Genomic DNA, 21,006 nt, shown 5'->3' with positions numbered 1-21,006 from the left:
TGTACCAGAATATAATTCAAATAATAATTTAATTAATAATTCAAATAATAATTCAAATAATAATAATAATAATACAACTACCACAACTACAACCACCACAACGTCATCATCATCATCATCATCATTTAATGATTTTAGAAAATTAAATGTTTATAAAAATGAAGATTCATCCGAATATGAATACAATAACAACAGCAACATCAATAATAATAATAATAATAATAATAATAATAATAATAACTATAATAATGAAAATAGTTCAAAATCAAAAACGACAAGAGATACAATGAATATTAATAATTTAAATAATGATTCAGATTCATCACAATATAGACAACCATATTCATCAAATGATCATTTAATTGGTTTTACTCAACCAAATTCATCACCACCACCAAGTTCACCAAGAGGAAGCACTGATTTGGATCAACTACAAAGTTCATTAAGATTTGCATTACTCGATGTAATTGAAGATAAAATCGCTGAAGAAACTGAATTAGAGTATATAAGAAGAGATTTTAAAAACATTGGTAATGAAATTATTATTCAAGATTTTAAAAAGGAAAAAGAGATTCAACAACTCTATCAGGTTATTAATACCGAATTAAAAGAAACTGAAGAAAGAGTAAATTTCGATATTGTCGATAGATCAAAACAAGAAGAGAATCAAATGAAAAAAATGAAACAAGAACTATTAATACAATTTAATGAATTGGAAACTCAATTGAAAAAATTAATTGAAAAACTTCCAATTTCTTCAGCTTCTTCTTCAACTTCAACATCTTCACCTTCTTCTTTGTTAGAATCAAATTTACTAATTCATCAAAATGATACCCACAATAATAATCATCATCATCAAGATGAAATAACAAAATCTGAAATCAAAGTTGCTTCACCTTTAATAAAACAAGAATTAAGACAATCTCCAAAACAACTTGAAAGAAATTCTCCACAAAATGATAAAGAATTAACAATTGATGAAAGTAATGATAGTATTGATACTACCAATATTGGTAGAAAAAGTAATAATAATAATATTAAAAATAATAATAATAATAATAATATAAATAATAGTAATAATAATAATAATAATAGCAATCAAGTAATTGTCAAAAAAGATAATAAAAAACTCATTGATGAAGATGAAGATAATGATCAACCTACAACAATTTCAACATCAATAATAAAAAATGATGATGATAAGAATGACCAAATGAAATTGAAAATAACATTCTCAAAGAAATCATCTGATCTTAACTTAACAACAAGTAGTGACTCATCCAATCCAACAGTTGTATCTCCGATGGCGAACGATGATGCTGAGACTGGAAGGAAGGAAATTATTAAAAAAATAGAAGAAATAAAGAAAATAATGAATGATAAAATCATGAATTACAGTGTTGCTTTAGCCACCCAAGGTAGAGAATTCGATAGAGTAATTACCATTCAATCAAACAACTATGAAAAACTATTATCAAAGAAATTTCATGATATGAAAAAAGATTTAAATGAAAACACTGATGCCCTATCAACTTCATTTGATATTCTTGATAATATTTTAATTAGTCAAACTTTACAACATCAACAAATGCAACAACATTATAAACAACAACAACAATTTCAACAACAACAACAGCAACATCACAACCAACAACAACCATTTCAACCAATCAACCTCCCTCCTGTTTACAATAACTCTTCAAATTTTAATTCCAATAATTCAATGAATCAATACTCATATAATAATTATCATCACCACCAACAACAACAACAACAACAACAGCAAAACAATCAACAAAATCAAAAGAAAACCAAAATATTTCAATAATTAATAAAAAGAGAAAAAAGAAAAAGAAAAAAAAAAAGAAAAAAAAAAAAAAAAAAAGAATAAAGTAATAAAAAAAATATTTATTTGATAAATTATTATTATTTTTTATTACTTAATGATTTAAAACCAAATGATTTCTTTAATATTTCACCACTTTTTAATAGTTTAGGTATTTCATCCAAAGAACTAATAAAAAATAAAATTAAAATTAGTATTTGAAAAACATATAAATAAAATATTTATTATACATACTTATTTTGAAAAGAAGATTTATTGTAACTTATAGATTCAATTGCTCTTAAAATCACATGTTTAATAATACTTCCCATTGAAGCATTGACAATTTCTCTTGACAATTTTTTTGAAAGTGCTCTTAAATAAATATAATTCCATAATGCTACAATTAAAGTTGTTTTGTTTTTTTTTTTTTAAAAAAAAATTGGATTAATTCTTATTTTCTTATTTTAAACAAAAAAAAAAAAGTATAGTTTTAAAAAATAGCATAATATTAAAAAAATAAGTAAAGATACATACATGAAAAACCTAAAAGTTGAAGTTCTTGAATATTATTTAATGAATATACTTGATTGACACTTTCACGGAATTCTTCATAAGTGACTGATGGAGAGAACTCTTTTGAAACCAATTGGCAAAAAACATTATCATCCATGGTATTTTTAAAATTAAAGGCTTCATCTCTAAGAACGTATCCTAACACAGGCACATCATAGGCTTTTTCCTTTGTAAAGTTATCGATAGCAGTGGCTACATCATCAACGATTTGTGATTGTATATTGAAAATGTAATCATCATCCATTAATGAAGAAAGAGCTCTCTTATAATTTCTATTCCATGAAATTTCAAAGATACTTGGATATTTACTTTCTGAAATACCACTAACCTCTGGAATCTTTGAAATTGAATCAATAAATTGTTTAGAATAGACATTGATATAATGATTTGGTAATTCTTCTCCTCTTAACGATTTTGAAAAGAATAACCATTGTTTCTTTACATTTACAAATGTAAATTCATCTAAATCTGTTTGTTCATTACCATTTGCTTTTTCAAAACTATCAAAAATTTCAACAATACCCATCTCTCTTTCTTCATTAAACTCACTGAAATCAATTCTATCCATATTTAAATCTCCCATTTTACTAACTAATATTGATGTTAATTTTTTCTCTATCCTTTTACCTATAAATTGTTTTCTAAATATATATATATATATATATTATCGTTAATAATTATTTCGAGTTAAATAAATAATAAATTATTATTATTATTATTATTATTATTATTATTATTATTATTATTATTATTATTATTATTATTAAAAAGGAATATTTACAATGACATTGAATGAATGTTCCATTCAGACATAAAAAATAATAAAAGATTTAAAGAAAATGTACTTTTTGTTAATCCATTACCACTCTCTAATAAAGTTTTTACAGTTTTAAATCTAGTTGTAATTAAATCTTGAAAATAAGATGAATTATTTCTAAAAAAAAACTATTTATAGATTTGTTAGTGATTTTGAAGTTTGTATTTTTTTTTTTTGTTTTTTTTTTTGTCAACATACTACATACTTTATACATTCTATTTTTTATTTCAATTATTTTTTGATCAATATCATCACCTTTCATAATTTTAATCCAACCATCTGGAGTCAACATTTCTCTAGTGATTAATTTTTGATCTGTATCAGTGATTACACCAATGGTAGAAGTTGAATATCTATCATAATGTTTACATAATAAAATTTCATTTTCATTTTCCAAGAATGGTTTGAGACCACTAACAACTGGTACAAAAACTGGATTAGGACATCTTAAAAAAATGGCATTTAAAATTTGTTTTCTAATTACTTCATTTGTAATTCTTTTTTCTAATTGCTAATAAATAAATAATAAATAAATAATAATAATAGTAGTAATAATAATAATAATAATAATAATAATAATAATAATAATAATAATAATAATAATAATAATAATAATAATAATAATAATAATAATAATAATAATAATAATAATAATAATAATAATAATAATAATAATTGATAATAATAATAATAAATTAATTAAGGTTAAATTAATCTGGTGTGCTTGTGTACAAAAAACCTACTAATAATTAAAACCACTTACATTCAAAAAATGTGGAGTAAGAACAAGAGTATAATTATCAGTATTTGGTGATTCAAAAATTATATCCCTTGAACTATATTCACCTTCATTTGCATTTTCATTAAATGCTTTTAAGACTGATTTAATTGTATCAATGTTATATATTTTTTTAAAGTTTCTTGAACCATCAGAATTTTTAATTTCAAATGAACTTACAGAATCTTTATTTCTTCGACAATGAATATAATAAATTTTTTTTAAAATTCCAAGATTTGAAAAAAGTTCCACTCCCATTATTTTATCAACCGCCTTTGAAGTTTCTAAAACTTCTCCACAACTAAATCCTAAAAAAATAAATGATCCCATATGTTTCGGTTTTTCTTTTTTTTTTTTTTTATATATATTAATATTAAATGATAATGATATTATTATTATTATTATTATTATTATTATTATTATTATTATTATTATTATTATTATTATTATTATTATTATAATTATTATTATCAATTAATTAATTAATTAATTAATTAATTATTAATGTTTATTTACCATTTCTTAATAAATTATAATATTCGTTCATGATATCAGAGTTTTGTGATTCGATTAATTTCAATTGTTTTTCAAAAGGTGAGGCAAGAGTTTCTAAAATCTCTTTTGGAGGTACTGTATCTGATCCCACTTCTGATACCAAATAAGCTCTTGTCACTACAAGACTATTACTCCCTGAGACACAATTAGCACGGTGTAAACTTGAAGGACTATTAAGGGAAATAAAATATTGTTTGTGATTTGAAGTATAAAACCTGAATAAATTTCCACCACTTAAAATACCAAAATCATTTCTTTTTTGAATTCTTTTAATACCATATCTAATAAATGATGACATTTCAAAATCCAAATTCGTTGATTATTTGTTTAAATAAAAAAAAAAAAAAAAAAATAAAAAAAAAAATAAAAAAAATAAAAAAAAAAAAAAAAAAATTAAAAATTAAAAAAATTCAAACAATACTTGCCTTTTTTTTTTAAAACCAAATGATTTTTTTATTTATTTTTCGATTAATAATAATAATAATAATAATAATAATAATAATAATAATAATAATAATAATAATAATAATAATAATAATAATAATAATAATAATAATAATAATAATAATAATAATAATAATAATAATAATAATAATAATAATAATAATAATCTATAACTTCTTTTTTTTTTATTTTTTGTATTACTTATACACAACGAAAAAAAAAAATAAATAAAAAAAAAATGGAAATAAATTTAATTTCAAAGTTTCTTTGATTGAGCTCTTTCTATGACAAAATCTTTTATTGAAGCATTTTCATTTTTATCAATATACTTTTTTCTGTCCTTTTCAAAATTTGAAATAGTAGAAGTAGTAAAAGTTTCTAATGTTGAATTTCCAAAATTTGATAAATAATCTGTACATGAATGATTTGGGTTTATTAATATTTTTTCCAATTCTTCATCATCCATAGCCTTACTTTTCTTAATTTTGGAAAACAAAGAATATTCATCAGTTTCAATAATATCATTATAATCATTATTTTTTTTATTTTTAATTTCTTTATTTTCTATTTCATTTTCTTCTTCTTGTTCTTGTTCTTCTTTTTGTTCTTGTTCTTCTTCTTTATCATTAAAAAATGATCTAATATCTTTTGAACCATGTAAGCTCGCAGATTCATTAAATAGTTTATATTTTGATTCATTTTGAAGTTTTAATAATCTACAAGAATCTAAAATCCAATCAGATGATACATAATGTATAATTTTACCATTTCTAATACGAGATGTGTTAACACCCATTCTTTTTACAGTTTCAAATTTATTTAAAGACATATGAGTACCAACGATGTGAGTTACTTCTGTAGGTGAGAACCAATGTGATGTTGTGCCACCATTTAAAAATATTAATTTCTTTAGATGAAGAGTTGAAACCTCACCACTAAGACCATCGAAATAAACTTTTATACCTTCAAATATTTTACTTCCCATTTCTGTTCCTGAATATTCTTTTTTAAATGATAAAACTTGTTCATTACATCTTTCTTTCCACCAATTTCCAATTGATTCTTTTCCTTCTTTAATTTCATTATCGTTTTTATTATTATTATTATTATTAATATTACTATTATTTTTATTTTTATCATTATTATCAGTATTTGTACATTCATTACTATTATTAATCTTTGTTATAAAATTTTCAATTTTAGTATTGTTATCATTTTGGTTATTTTTTTTTCTTTTTCCCATTTATGAACCAAAAAATAAAAAAAAAATTAAAAATAAAAAAACTTGGTGAAAAAAAAAAAAAAAGAAAAATTTAAAAAATAAAAAAATAAAAAAAACCCAATTCCAAGAAATTTGGCTGTGTTTAATTTATATATATATTTAAAAAAAAACTGATAATAAATAATTTGTCCATACCTTTTCGAATTTTTATCTTCTTTTTTAAAAAATAGATGTTGTTATAATTAAAAAAGAAAAAAAAAAAAAAAATTAAATTTGGGAAATAAAAAAATAACCCATCCAACTAATGAGAACGAGTATCCCTAAGAGAACCTTATTTATTTTTAATTTTTTTTTTTTTTTTTTTACCATAGAAATAAGGCTGATATAGATAATTTTGAATACTAAACTTTAATTTGTTTGTTTTTAATTTTTTTTTTTTTTTTTTTTTTTTTTTTTTTTTTTTTTTTTTTCACTAAACTCTTATAAAAACTGTAGAAGATGTAATATCTAAAGGTTTTTTTAAATGATATTCTTTTCTATAGGAATTTTTTAATAACCATGGTTCTAATCTATCCAATAACTCGTCTTCAACAATGAAATAATTTGGAAGTGCTTTTAAATTTTTACTATTCTTATTACTATTATTACTTTCAATATGTTTATATTGAGTATTCATAAAATTTAATGGATCTTTATAAAATAACGATTTCTCATCTATTGGCGAATTTTCATTTAATCTATAAACAACAAATATTATTATTATTAAAAAAATAATAAATTAATAAACAAATATAATATTGAATAAAATTAATAAAATAAAATATTACATACGGTGGTGGACATTCTAAAAGTGTTAAAATTAAATTTTCATTATGAATATAACTTTGGAATGGAGTTGCATGACAAGACATTAATAAATCAACAGATATAGTACCATTATCTTTAATCTTTGGTACGATATCACTATTTATGTAATGCATTATATCAATTGGTGATCTTTGATGAAAATTTGAAAAGAAAACACTCATTGGTATATTTAATAACAATAATAAAATTATTAATTTTGGTGGTGATATTAAAGTTGTACTAATATTTGGTTTTGATTTTGGATCATATGATTCCTTTGATTCCTTTGATTCTTTTGTTGTTGTTGTCGTTTTTAGTTGTGTAAAAGTTGAAATATAATAACCAGAATACATCATAATAATTGGTAAAATTGGTAAAATAAATCTAAACTCTTTATGTGCTAATAAACTATAAAAACCAACAGTAAATAGAGCACACCATGCTAAATGTAATTTAAATCTATCAGATTTTTTAATCCATAATGATCTTATTGATAATAAAAATAATGGTAAAATTGTAAAACCAATTGCTGGTAAACCTTGACTCCAATACCAATGGAATGGATGTGTTCCATAAAAACTTGATATATTCTTTAAAACATTAAAATAAAGGAAATTATATGGCAAAAACACAAATCTTTCATAATAAATATAATCAATAAAACAACCAATAAATAAACATAATAAACTAAATATTAAATAAATTAATTAATATAAATAAATAATTATTATTATTTGGGAATTTACTACTACTACTACTTACCCAATAAATAAACAATCAAAAATTAAAAAATTGAAAATTTTTTTAATTGATTTTAAATTTATAAAAATATGTAATGGTAATATATAAAGCCACATAATGGCAGTGGTTGGTCTAATTAAGAATGCAAATGTTGTGAGTGCAATTGAAATCTTTGGTTTACTATTAATTGTATTTTCATCATTATTAATTGGGAAATAATATAAAGAGATTATAAATAGAATTGTTTCAATTGAATTTGAATAAGTTCTAACTATACAAACAAACATATACCATGAAATCAATTGACATATTAATGCCCATTTCGCACTTTCCTTACTTTTAAATATTGATAATGTTAATTTATATAAATACAAATCACCAATTGCTGCTAAAAATCCTGATAATAATTTTGGTCCAATTATCTAAATAAAAAAAATAAATAATAAAAAAATAAATAAATAAATAAATAAATAAATAATAAATAATGAAATTAAAAATTAAATAATTATAATTACAATGAAAAATGTTGAATCTAAATTTAAAAATTTTAAAAATTTAAAGAGATAAACAAATATTAATGGGTGAATGAAACTTCTTAAACCTTCTGACCATTCCCAAGTCAAGTAACCATACCCAAATACTAGTTTATGGGCTACCTCTAAACTTTGCCAATATTCATCTGGATCAAAAAAAGTATTAATCAATAATGAATTAATACACCTATATAAAACCAATGATAAAAATAATATTTTTTGATTACTTGTAATATAATTAAATAATTTGATAATCATTTTTAAAAATAGAAAAAAAAAAAAAAAGGAGTGAAATGAAAAAAAAAATAAAAATAAAAATAAAAAAAAATCAAAACAAAAATAAATTTTTTGGTGAAAAAAAAAAAAAAAAAAAATTTAAAGTGTTGTTGTATTTCATTTTGATTATTTTATTTAGAAGATATTTTGTTATTAATGTACGATAGTTTTTTTTATAATTATTAAATATTTATATAATTGATTCCTTATCTTATTATATATTTCTTTTTTTTTTTTTTTTTTTTTTTTTAAATTAGTTTCTTTCCAAAAAAAAAAAAAAAAAATCTAAAAATAAATAAATAAATTAAGACTGTTTATCAGATTCTTTTTTTACTTGATCAATAAATTCAAGGTATGGTTGATAGAAAAAGTTAAAATGAAAACCAGGTATATTACTGTGTAGTATTGATTTTTCCCAAGCATCCATTCCTCTAAAAATATCTTCTGTATCTTTAAAGTATTGTGCTATTTTAGTATTTACATGAGATGTATTTGGTTGATTATTATTACTTGTTGTAGTTGTAGTTGCAGTAGTTGATGGGGTTGTTGTTGCTGTTGTTGTTGTTGTTGTTGTTGCTGATGGGGTTGTTGATGTTGGATTTGATGATGATGATGCTTGACTTGGTGACTCACTTGGATTACCAGGATTTGGTGTTAATGGGGCTGTTGCTGGATTTGCTGGTTGATTTGATGATGATGACGATGATGATGATGATTTTGATGATGAAGAACTATTTGGTAAAAATGATGAGTACACACTGGAAACCTCTTTTCTAGTGTGTTTTAAATTATCTTTTTTAAGACAAAACATTTTAATACAACAAAATGATTCACATTTAAAACATAATGAAGCTTTTGGATCATCTTTGAAATGAAGTGCCAAACGAGAAGTATTTGAAAAAAACAATGAAATTTCGGATAAAAATGAAATGATGTTTGGTAATGGGTCATTCACTTCAATCATATAATGTGTGGTTAAAAGGTACTTTAGTCCAACTTGTAAATACATCTCCAAACATTCATTTTGATTCTTACTTTGTAATTCTTTTGCCAGTTTTTTCAAATCCTTTGCATCCTCTTTAATTTGATCAATTTGTGATCTAATTAATTTCTCCTCTTGTTTAGTTTTCTTTGGTGTTAATTCACTAGATGATCCATCTTTATTACCATCTCTTTTATTATTATTATTATTGTTATTGTTATTATTATTGTTGTTGTCTTTTTTATTATTATTATTATTATTATTATTATTGTTATTGTTATTGTTATTATTGTTATTGTTATTACTATTATTATTGCTATTGCTATCTTTTCTATCTCTATCTCTATCACTACCACGATCCCTACCACGGTCTCTATCACGGTCTCTATCTCTATCCCTATCTCTATCATTACCACGATCTCTATCTCTATCACGATCTCTATCTCTGTCACGATCTCTATCACGATCTCTATCACTACGGCCACTTCTGTCACGATCTCTGTCTCCTTCCCCTCTATCACCATTACCACGATCTCTACCTCTATCACGGTCTCTATCTCTATCACGATCTCTGTCACGATCTCTATCTCTATCACGATCTCTACTTCCTTCACGACTATCTCTATCTCTGTCGGAATCTCTGCCGTTGGTAGTTCTACTACTATTATCTCTATCTCTACTTGAACCTAAATCTTTACCAGTTTCTTTTTCTATTATTTTCTTATCGTGCTCTGAAACAGAGAAAGGATTAATTGGAGGTGGCGGTGGAGGTGGTTGTTGAGGTGGTGGAGGTGGAGGTTGTTGAGGAGGGGGAGGTGGTGGTTCTTCTTTTTTAATCTTAGTCGATGTTGTTGATGATGATGATGATGATGATGATGATGATGATGATGATGATGATGATGATGATGATGATGATGATGATGATGATGATGATGGCAATGGTAATGATGATGAAGATGATGACAATGATGGTAATGATGATGATGAAGATGTCGATGTTGTGGTGGTGGTGGTTGATTTTTTATCTTTTCCATTTGATAATTTTGAAGATTTTGGTGGTGATTCAACTTTTGATTTCTTTTGTGATCTTTTATCGGATTTATCAATTTCGTTTTCGGAGTCATCATCAGAATCGTTATAATTTGAAGAGGATTTTGGATTTGGTTCGTCAATATCCATATCGATTGAATCTGATTTGAATTCTGGTTTTGATGAATTTATTGATTTTCTTTTACCACCAATCTTTTTTTTATCTTCTTCTATTGGTTGAAGTTCATCTTTTTTGCTTGAAACTTTATCTTTTTTTTCTTTTTCTTTTTCCGTTTCTTTCTCTTTTTCCTTTTCTTTTTCTTTTTCTTGTTTAGTTTGTTTATCTTTAGGCTTTTCTTTCTTTTCTACTTTTCCTGCTTTTTCAACTTTTTCTGTTTTTTTTTTTTCTGTTTTTTCTTCTTTTTCTAATTTCTCTGCTTTTTCAAGTTGATCTGTTTTCTCTGATTTCTCTGATTTCTCTGATTTCTCTGTTTTCTCTGCTTTCTCTGTTTTCTCTGTTTTCTCTGATTTGTCTGATTTCTCTGATTTCTCTAGTTTTTCTCCCTTTTCCTTTTCAGATTTTTCTTTTTCCTTTTTTTCTTCCAAGTCTTTTGATTTTGGTGTTGAAGTGGTTGAAGAAGAATTACTACTATTGCTTTCTTTATTGGTGCCGCTATCTGATTTTACAACTAACTTTGGTATTTTTAAAATTAGTTTTTCCTTCTTTACAGTTGGGGTAGTACTTGCTGATGAGTTGGTACTGCTACTACTATTTGGTGATTTAATTGGCTCTGATGTTGATGATGTAGTAGTTGTGGTGGTGGTGGTTGTAGTTTTTTTAAAATCTGCTCCATTTAAGTTATTGTTTGATGTATCTTTTGAATCTATTTCATTTGTTTTTAATTTTTTACTATTAGTTGATGAGGGTTGATTGTTTATCATTTTGTCTGTATTGTTTTCAGTGATACTATTATTATTATTGTTATTATTATTGCTATTATTACTATTACTATTATTATAATCAAAATCTGATGATGATGATGAAATATTGGTATAAACTATCGATTCGTTAAATGGAGAGCGTAATGGACTTATTGGGCAAATCATAGACTGAATAATCGATGATATTTTGCTTTCTGTGTTTTCAAACTCTTCTTTTATCTAATAGTAATAATTTTTTTTTTTTTTTTTTTTTTTTTTTTTTTTTTTTTTTTTTTTTTTGGTTAACACTTTTTTTTATTATATATTTGTTTTATTTTTTTTTTAACATTAAAAATGATACATACATTAGGGTCAACCTTTTCTTCTCTTATTTCTAAAGGAGCTGGTTGAGAATATTGTACAGATCTAAAATTAATTGTTAAAATTATTAATAAATTTTTTTTTTTTTTTCAAAAAATAATAAAAATAAAAAAAAATAAAAAAATAAAAAAGTTTGATTTGATTATAATAACTTACTTTGGTTTTTGTGGTTGTGTTAATGATGATACTGATGATGATGTTGGTGCTGATGTTGGTGCTGATGTTGGTGCTGGTGCTGGTGGTGCTGGTGCTGATAAAGTATTTTGAGGTGGAGAAGATGCTGAAGAGGTTTTTGAAGGTGTTGATTTATTTTGTAATTCAGTTTGATGCTGAACTATTTGTTGTTGTAATTGTTGTTTTTGTAATTGAATTTGAATTTGTTGTTGTTGTAATTGTTGTTTTTGTTTTTGTAAATGTTGTTGTTGTTGATTAATAGCTGCAATTCCAACTAAAGGTGGTGGTTGATTTGATCTCTTTGAACGACTTGAAGAAGAAGATGAAGAAGATGATGATGATGACGATGATGAATGTTGATCTCGGTTTTGTTTTTTATGTTGTTGATGTGATTGTTGTGATAATATTAAAGGCTCTGATAAAGTATTGAAAAAAGATCCATACTGAGGATCCTCTGATCCTGTTCTTTTACTTAAATTTCTATCCTTTGAAAGAAATAGAATCTTTTGGTCAAGTTCTGATGTTCTTATACTACTACTACTGATATATGGTTCTTCTTGTATCTCACCACCCTCTATCTCGTCGTTGAAACTATTGTTATTACTACTGTTATTACTGCCGCTACTACTGCTACCACTATTTATACTGTTGTTATAACTGTGATGATGATTACTATTACTATTATTATTACTGTGAAAAGATAATTGGTGCTCAAAATCTTGGTTCATTGGAGATCAATAATTTTGATGAATAAAAAAAAAAAAAAAATTTAAAACAAAATTTTTAAAAAAAAAAAAAAAAAAGCAAAATTATTTGTGATATGTTTTGTTTTGTTTTTTTTTTTTTTTTTTTTTTTATTTTATTTTATTTTATTTTATTTTGTTTTGTTTTGTTTTGTTTGTTTTGGTTTTTATTACTTTTTTTTTTTTAATTATTATTATTATTATTTTTTTTATTATTTTTTTTTTTTTTTTTTAATTATTATTATTAATCAAATAGAAGGAAAAAAAAAATGAAAAAAAAAAAGGGGAATAATTAATTAAAACTTTGATACCATAGGAGAGGTTGGATATATATGTATGTATGTGTTTTTATTAATGGAGTGTGTGTGATGTGTGTTAAAAAATTAATTTCAAAAAAAAAAAAAAAAAAAAAAAAAAAAAGAAAAAAATTAAAAAAAAAAAAAATAAAAAAAAAAGAAAAAATAAAAAAATTTTGAATATGAAATTTTATTTTTTTTTTATTTTTTTTTTTATTTTTTTTCTATTTTTATTTTTATTTTATTTTATATTATATTTTCCATTGGAAAAAAAAAGATAAAAATAAGTTTATTTCTTAGAGTTTAATGCCAATAAAGCAGCACCCATTGAAGGATCACAAGTAGTATTTAAAATTTCAGCATTTGGATAATTTTCCATAATTTTCTTGGATAAAAGATCAGAAAGAATACCTTTTCTCTCAATATTTCCTCCAGTATAAACCAATGGGAATTTCTCTTCTTTATCCAATCCCAACTTTTTAATAACACTATTAATTAAATCCTAATTAAATAATTAAAAATTAATATAAAATAAAGTTTTCTATTAATTATTAATTATTAATTAATTAATACAAACATAAAGTGCATTTGCAGCATCAACTAAAATTAAATTTGAAATTTCATCACCTAATTGGGCTTGCTCAAAAGCTAAAGGTGATAATTGAGCAAACTTTTGCCAACTTTGAGTTTTTGGATCATAAGCCCATGAGATTAAATCTTCTTCTTTGGTGAGTTGTAATTTTTCTAATAAAACTTGAGTTAGTGAAGTTTTTGGACCAACTTGATCTTTTGCTTTTAAAACATGTCTGAGGATATCGTAACCAATTTGGTAGCCACTGCCATAGTCGCCTAATAATGGTCCCCAACCACCTGATCTGCCTGAGACACCCTCCCTATTGAATCCTAATGAAATGCAACCTGTGCCACAGATAATGACAACTCCAAATAGTTTACCTTGAGTTCCACTTGATAAAGCTACGATTGCATCGTTGTGAATGCTGTAGTTGATTGATTCTCCCAATAATTCAGTTACCCATGATTTAACTAATAGTTTATCTTTCTCTCTATCTACACCACTCATACCTAAACAAATTGATCCAACTGTAACTTCTTTATTATCATCATCTGTGATTGTCTCCTTAACTTTTCTAATTACATATTTTATACCTTCGTTAATTGCTGCTTTTGCTAAATCTTCACCAACACTATGATAGTTACTACATGGTGATGTATGTCTTGCTAATTCTTGACCATTTGAATCAACTGCAACCGTTGATGTTTTTGTACCACCACCATCAATGCCAATAAAAATCTCTTTGCTCATTGTTACTCTCTATATGTAAGTGTGGGTGTGTGTGTGTGCTTTTCCAATTGTAAGAAATTTAAATTTTATTCAAATGGGAAATTTAAAAATAATTTTTATATTTTTTAATTTTTTTTTTTAATTTTTTTTTTTTTTTTTTGATAAAAAATTTTTTTTTTTTTTTTTTTTTTTTTTTTTTTTCTCACTAATGGCCTGGTTAGAAATATTAAAAAAAATTGAATTGCATTTTTATATTTTTTTTATATTAAAAAACAAATTTAAAAAAATAAAAATAAAAAAAAAATAATAACAAATAATTTAAAAAAATGATAATAAAAATTATAATAAATAGTTTAAAAGACTTTTTTTTTTTTTTTAAGAAAACATTTTAATTAACCATTAAATTTTTATTTATTTTTTTTTTTAAAAAAAAAAAAAAAAAAAAAAAAAAAAAAAAAATTAAATTAATTACACCTGCCCATATCTAATTTAATATTAAAAAAGGTAATTTTAATTAATAAAATATTATATTACTATTTTTTCAAAATAACAAAAAAATAAAAAAATAAAAAAATATTTTGGTTTAGGTTTCCCACAAAAAGTTAATAAATAAATATAAAACAATATTTTTTTTATTTTTATTTAAAATTTTAAAATTTATACTATTATGGTATTGGCTTGTGATGAATTATTGTAATAAATGGAATTTAAATTAAAAAGTAGAGATAGAGATAGAGATAGAGATCTATCTTTGTCCCACTTTACCACTATTCAATTAACTAAGCCATATTTTTGTCAAGAAAAAAAAAAAAAAAAAAAAAGAAAAAGAAAATATCACCTAAACTTTTTTTTTTAAATTACCACAAAAAAAAAAAAAAAAACAATTAACTAAACACTTTTTTTTTTTTTAATATAAGGCATTTTAGACGAGTCACCCAATTTTTTTTCAAAATAAAAAAACTGAAAAAAAGTTTTTATTTTTTTTTATTTTTTTTTTTTTTTTCAGATTTTTTTTTTTTTTAAAAAATGAATAGTTTGGCAACAATTGTTTGTTTTTTTTTTTTTTTTTTTTTTTTTTTTTTCAAAATTCATTATTCTAAATAATTAAAAAATTTAGATATTTTAAAAATACGCATATATAATATTAAATAATACAAAAACACAAACAGAAGCACACATCAACCAACCAATATAAATATAACAATATAATGGAAATTAAAGTAACACCAATTTGTTTATTACCAATAGGTAAATTACCAAAAGTATGTGTTGTAGTTGGTGATCCAAATAGAGCCAAATTAGTATCAGAGAAACACTTTGTGGTCACTGAATTAGTATGCGCAGTTAGAGAATTCCATTGTTATAAAGGTATGTGGAAAGATACAGAAATGTTAGTTATGTCACATGGTATTGGTGGTGGTGGTGCATCAGTTTGTTTCGAAGAGTTAATTCAAGCAGGTGTTACAACCATCATTCGTGCAGGTACAGCAGGCTCATTCGATCCACGTTATCGTGAGGGTAGTCTTGTCATTGCAACCGGTGCCGTCAGAAGTGATGGTGTTTCCGAGGGTTTGGTCCCACTTGGCTATCCAGCAATCTCTGATCACGAAGTTGTTGGTGCTCTCATCGAATCCGCTAAATCAAATGGTCTCTCAAATGAGCAATACGGTGTTGGTATCATCACAACCGTTGGTCACTTTTTCGATGGTCCATTAGGTAACCACAATAAATTATGGGCTCGTTCAAAGGTTTTAGCCATCGAAATGGAAGCCTCCATCTTATTCATCGTCGCTTCCCTCAGAGGAATTAGAGCTGGTGCTTGTGTAAACATTGATAACTATATCTTTGAAAGAGAAATCTCTGAAAAATACGAACCAAACAGAGATGTCGTTCATCAAGGTACCTTTAAGATGTTAGAAGTCGCTTTAGATGCCGCTAAAAGATTATCTTCACAATAAATTATATAAATTTTAAAAAAAAGAAATAAACGCGTTTTGTGTAGTATTAAAAAAAAAATAAAAAAAAAAATAAAAAATAAAATTACAAATAATAAAGTAATAATAATAAATAAAAAGCGCATTAATAATAGCTTAACACAATTAACAATATTTCAAATAAAAAAAAAAAAAAAAAAAAAATTTTTTAATAATATTAAAAAAATAAATAAACATTTTTAAGTATCATTAATTAATTTAAATTTTTTGTGTGTTAAATTAAATTTTTAATATATAACAAATTGAAATTTCAACTTCATAAATATCTTGTTCTATTTTTAATTATATTAATTTAAAAATAATTTAAAAATAATTTAAATTTAATTATTGTCGAGGTTGGTATTATATTATTCGGCATTATAATATAATACCGATCATTTTTTTTAAATTTTTTAAATTTTTTATTTTTTTTTATTTTTTTATATTTTTTTTTTTTTTTAACATCAAACCATCTTAAAGATTTTTTTTTTTTTGATTTTAGGAAATGTTTATTGTTTAATATAATAATAATAATAATAATAATAAAAAAAAAAAAAAGAATAATAATATGATAATTAATTTTCTTTTTTATTTTTTTTATTTTTTTATTTTTTTTCAAACAAATAATTTTTTTTTTTTTTTTTTTTTTTTTTTTTTTTGCCCAAACTCAAAAACATCTATTTTATTTTTAATTTTATTTGAATTATATGTTTTGGTTTAATGTTTTTCACTTTTAAGTATACACCCAAATTTTATTATCATTTTTTTTTTTTTTTTTTTTTTTTTTTTTTTATCAAATAATCGATAAAGTCCAAGGTTTTAAAATTTTTTTTTTTTTTCTATCAAATCTATTGGAAATCCCACGTCTAAAAAAAGTCAGAAATTTAATTTTTTTTTTTTTCTTTTTTATTTTATCGTCATCTTCTGATATTTTTAATAAATATTCGAACACTTTTAAAATATCAGAAGTTGGACTGATTTTATTTAAATAAAGGATGTTCAAAATGATTTGTTGTAAAGGATTAAAAAAAAAAAAAAAAAACCCTATTTAAACCAAATTTTTTTTTTTAAATTAAATATCAACAAATAAACAAAACAAATAATTAAATATTAAAAAAAAAAAAAAACAATAAATTATTATATTTATTTCAAATTAAAAAAAAAAAAATGGAATCAATTGAAAATAATAATACCAATAAAACTTGGATTGTTACTGGAACATCAAGTGGAATTGGTTTAGAATTGGTTAAAAAATTATTAAAAAATGGTTTTAAAGTTTCAGCATTAACTCGTAAACCTGAAGAAATTGAAAATCAAGTAAAACAAATTAATTTTGAAAATGGTAATTTATTAATTGTTAAAACCGATATAACAAATGATGAATCTGTAAAGAATGCTGTTAAAAAAACTGTTGAAAAATTTGGTAAAATTGATGTACTTGTTAATAATGCTGGGTATGGTTTAGTTGGTTCAATTGAAGAATTGACCGATTTAGAATTTAGAAAGATTTATGATGTAAATGTATTTGGTGTTTTACATCTTCTTAGACATACTACACCATATTTTAGAAATCAAAGATCTGGTACCATCATTAATATTTCATCACAAATGGGTTGGGATAATATGGAAAATTATTCAGCATACAGTTCTACTAAACATGCTGTGAATTCAATAACATTATCAATTCAAAAAGAATTGAAACCATTTAATGTTAATGTAATTTTAGTAAGTCCAGGTGGATTTAGAACTGGTTTTGTTGTTGGTCAACAATCAAATTTCCAAATTCCATCCTCATTTATTGAAGAGTATAAAACAAATTCATTAATTGAATTATTTAATAAATATTCCCCATTATCAAGAGGTAATCCAGAAAAAGCTGCTGATCTGTTAATTAAATTATCTACCACTGATAAATTACCAAATAATTTATTTTTAGGAACAGATTCATTAACAGCAGCAAAAAAACAATTAGAATCTCATTTATTAGAAGCTGAAAAATGGTCAGAATTATCAATTTCAACTGATTATTAGTTTTTTATAAATTAAAAACCATTTTCAAGTATTTTTAATATAATAAAAAAAAAAAAAAAAAAAAAAAAAAATTTCCAGTTTATATTAGTTTCAATCTTTAGAAATCTTAATAAATAAAAATATATAGAATACTTCATTTAATATTTACTTTGAAAATTTTAATGGTTTTTTTTTTATGTAAATAAATTTTAATTATTTAGTTATTTTGTTTTTATTCCATTTTTTTTTTTAATTATTTTTTAGTAATCTGAGATCTTAAAATGGTGGTTCTTTTTTTTAATGAAAGGGTAATCATACCAAAATGTTGTTAGAATTTTTTGTTTTGCTGAAATGATTTTTTAAATTTGAATAATAAAAAAAACAATTTGGAAGTGTGGGTTTGAAAAAGAAATAAAAAATAAAATAACCACACACCCAATTATTTTTTATTATTTTTAAAAACAATAAATAATGTATTGCTATGTTATTATTATTTTTATCGTTAAAATATAAATTTAGAAGTATTATACTAATGTATATTTAGAATGAAAATAATTTTTATTTGTTTATTATTATTAATTTTTTCATTTATATTAATAAATGGATATTCATACTCAAGCAAAGTTAAACTTGCTGATATGAAATTTATAAAGAACTCACAAATCAATGAACCAAATATTTGTTATTTTTTAAATGGTGGGACATTGTTTGGAATACTTTTAAATGAAAGTTCAACAGATATTATTCATTTCAATGAAATTAATTTTAATAAAAATGATAAAATTCCAAATGAAATAATTATGGCAAAATCAAACTTTTCGGTATATATATAATTTATTAATAATAATTCAATCATCAATGATATTAATTAATTTTATTTTATTTTTTTCATTTTTTTTTCTTTTTAAAGTTAACCACAATAGGATCAATTTGGGGAATGAAAAATAAAATTTCATTAAATTTCGAAAAGAATGAAGAATTCAATATTTATAATGATTTAAAGGATGTTAAAAATTCATATATTGCAAATCCATCAATGATTTATTATAATGAATATAAATATAATGTTATTGGTATGACATACCAAAGTTCAAATGAATATTCTCAATTTATTAGACCATTTGGAATTTCATTTATTGAAGAGTCTGGATTTGAACAATCAATTCCAATAAATGAAATGTGGACAAATGAAAATAAAAAAAAGAAACCAGATTTTAAAGAAATAATTAATTACATTGATAAAAATATTTATGTATTTGGTGGTATTGAAGAGGTGCAATCATTTAAATCATGTCATAATAAAATCACAAATATCTATTATGGTTTCGTAAAAGATTATTACCAAAATCAATTTATCATTCAATTTAATTGTACTGATAAAAATATAAAATCAATACCATTCGATTCAGAATTATATTTCTATACAACTTATATTACCCAATATCAAGATATTTTCGTTATTTCTGGTTCTGATAGAATTTCAGGAGATTTCGGTATTTACACAGTTGATTTAAAAAGTAAAGAAAAAACATTAATTCATTCAGGAGTTTATCAACCAACATTTTATATAAAGAGTGAAAACACAAGGTATTTAATGTTTTACACCAGTCAAGAAGGTACAATAACAATTTATGACATTTTAAAAAAGAAATCAAAAGAAATTCTTCTCGAAAGTAAAATCAATGAAAAGATTGCTAAAAATATTGATAGTGCTTATGCTGTTTATCATGGCACTGATCAAAGTGAAGAATTTGAATTTTTAAATGCACCTATTAATTCTAAATCCTTTATTTATTCCAATCAAGTCAATAATAATAATATTGTTCAAAAGAAATCCAATAGTAAATCATGGTTAAAATTTTTCATACCAATTGTTACTTTATCAAGTATATGCCTAATTGTATTAGCTTTCATTACAGTTATTAAAAAAAGAAAAAATAGAACAAAAAAGTTTATTTCTTTTGATTAAGTAATAAAATAAATAAAAAAAAAACAAATATAACTTTGTAAAATTTTATTTATTTATTTATTTATTTATTTTTAAATGAATATAATAATTTATAAATTAATTATTTATTCCTATTCGATATTATATTATAAATATTGAAGGTAAATAATTTATTATTTATATTTATATTTGTTTATGTATTATATTTATTTACATAATAGCAGTGATTAAATAATTTATAGAAGGTGTTAATTGGGGGGTGGTGAAATTGATTTCCTTATTAACTTTGACTATTCTAGTTTTAATTAAAATGGTTTGTTTGATGTTTCTATTATTCAAATAATGATATGTAAAATATAAAGATAATCCATGAAAAAATAACAACGAAAATGATAATTCTTGAAATGAGACAACTATCTACACCAAACCTTTCACAAATTGTGAGATCTTTTTTTAATTGTTCATCTTCTTGTTGACTATTATATCTTTCTTCTTTAAAACCTATATCATTTTCTTCATCTTCTTCAATTTTTATATCTAATTTTTCATTTATTGATTTATATTTATCCATTATTACATTTAATTTCTGTGTGTGTTTGTTTTTGAAAAAAATAAAAAAAATTAAAATAAAAA

The 21,006-nt window shown here is 22.7% G+C and overlaps 10 protein-coding genes across 10 annotated transcripts in view; 4 read left to right on the top strand and 6 right to left on the bottom strand.

Annotated features, from left to right (window-relative positions):
- Positions 1-1,828, top strand: part of DDB_G0284441 (hypothetical protein) — a gene marked incomplete at both ends in the record, with an annotated part of 2,505 nt that extends 677 nt beyond the window's left edge. The window contains one exon of the mRNA XM_633540.1: positions 1-1,828. This exon is cut by the window's left edge and continues 677 nt beyond it. Coding sequence (XP_638632.1) covers positions 1-1,828 — 1,828 coding nt within the window.
- Positions 1,829-1,926: 98 nt separating this feature from the next.
- DDB_G0284439 (hypothetical protein) lies at positions 1,927-4,849 on the bottom strand (the record flags this gene model as incomplete). Its single annotated transcript, XM_633539.1, has 7 exons — positions 1,927-2,014; positions 2,081-2,200; positions 2,359-3,042; positions 3,183-3,346; positions 3,424-3,729; positions 3,982-4,340; positions 4,513-4,849. 7 exons carry the CDS (start codon positions 4,847-4,849, stop codon positions 1,927-1,929), a joined length of 2,058 nt encoding a protein of 685 aa, XP_638631.1.
- A 402-nt stretch (positions 4,850-5,251) lies between these two features.
- DDB_G0284437 (hypothetical protein) lies at positions 5,252-6,238 on the bottom strand (the record flags this gene model as incomplete). The annotated part of the gene is made up of 1 exon (XM_633538.1): positions 5,252-6,238. One exon carries the CDS (start codon positions 6,236-6,238, stop codon positions 5,252-5,254), a length of 987 nt encoding a protein of 328 aa, XP_638630.1.
- Positions 6,239-6,689: 451 nt separating this feature from the next.
- On the bottom strand, positions 6,690-8,595 carry pigB (dolichyl-phosphate-mannose alpha-1,6-mannosyltransferase; the record flags this gene model as incomplete). Its single annotated transcript, XM_633537.1, has 4 exons — positions 6,690-6,954; positions 7,049-7,750; positions 7,826-8,226; positions 8,320-8,595. The coding sequence occupies 4 exons, from the start codon at positions 8,593-8,595 to the stop codon at positions 6,690-6,692; spliced, it is 1,644 nt and encodes a 547-aa protein (XP_638629.1).
- Positions 8,596-8,917: 322 nt separating this feature from the next.
- DDB_G0284459 (hypothetical protein) lies at positions 8,918-12,828 on the bottom strand (the record flags this gene model as incomplete). The annotated part of the gene is made up of 3 exons (XM_633536.1): positions 8,918-11,785; positions 11,911-11,971; positions 12,083-12,828. The coding sequence occupies 3 exons, from the start codon at positions 12,826-12,828 to the stop codon at positions 8,918-8,920; spliced, it is 3,675 nt and encodes a 1,224-aa protein (XP_638628.1).
- A 600-nt stretch (positions 12,829-13,428) lies between these two features.
- Positions 13,429-14,842, bottom strand: DDB_G0284433 (hypothetical protein; the record flags this gene model as incomplete). Its single annotated transcript, XM_633535.1, has 3 exons — positions 13,429-13,641; positions 13,717-14,472; positions 14,840-14,842. 3 exons carry the CDS (start codon positions 14,840-14,842, stop codon positions 13,429-13,431), a joined length of 972 nt encoding a protein of 323 aa, XP_638627.1.
- An 808-nt stretch (positions 14,843-15,650) lies between these two features.
- Positions 15,651-16,400, top strand: udpA (uridine phosphorylase; the record flags this gene model as incomplete). The annotated part of the gene is made up of 1 exon (XM_633534.1): positions 15,651-16,400. One exon carries the CDS (start codon positions 15,651-15,653, stop codon positions 16,398-16,400), a length of 750 nt encoding a protein of 249 aa, XP_638626.1.
- Positions 16,401-17,582: 1,182 nt separating this feature from the next.
- DDB_G0284429 (short-chain dehydrogenase/reductase family protein) lies at positions 17,583-18,446 on the top strand (the record flags this gene model as incomplete). Its single annotated transcript, XM_633533.1, has 1 exon — positions 17,583-18,446. One exon carries the CDS (start codon positions 17,583-17,585, stop codon positions 18,444-18,446), a length of 864 nt encoding a protein of 287 aa, XP_638625.1.
- Positions 18,447-18,970: 524 nt separating this feature from the next.
- On the top strand, positions 18,971-20,394 carry DDB_G0284427 (hypothetical protein; the record flags this gene model as incomplete). Its single annotated transcript, XM_633532.1, has 2 exons — positions 18,971-19,246; positions 19,336-20,394. 2 exons carry the CDS (start codon positions 18,971-18,973, stop codon positions 20,392-20,394), a joined length of 1,335 nt encoding a protein of 444 aa, XP_638624.1.
- Positions 20,395-20,704: 310 nt separating this feature from the next.
- DDB_G0284425 (hypothetical protein) lies at positions 20,705-20,944 on the bottom strand (the record flags this gene model as incomplete). The annotated part of the gene is made up of 1 exon (XM_633531.1): positions 20,705-20,944. The coding sequence occupies one exon, from the start codon at positions 20,942-20,944 to the stop codon at positions 20,705-20,707; it is 240 nt and encodes a 79-aa protein (XP_638623.1).
- Between the last annotated feature and the right edge of the window lie 62 nt (positions 20,945-21,006).

Source organism: Dictyostelium discoideum, assembly GCF_000004695.1.
Source record: "Dictyostelium discoideum AX4 chromosome 4 chromosome, whole genome shotgun sequence".
In the NCBI taxonomy this organism is placed as follows: Eukaryota; Evosea; class Eumycetozoa; order Dictyosteliales; family Dictyosteliaceae; genus Dictyostelium; species Dictyostelium discoideum.
Note: the sequence above shows the minus strand (reverse complement) of the source record. Positions and strands in the feature narration are given on the sequence as shown.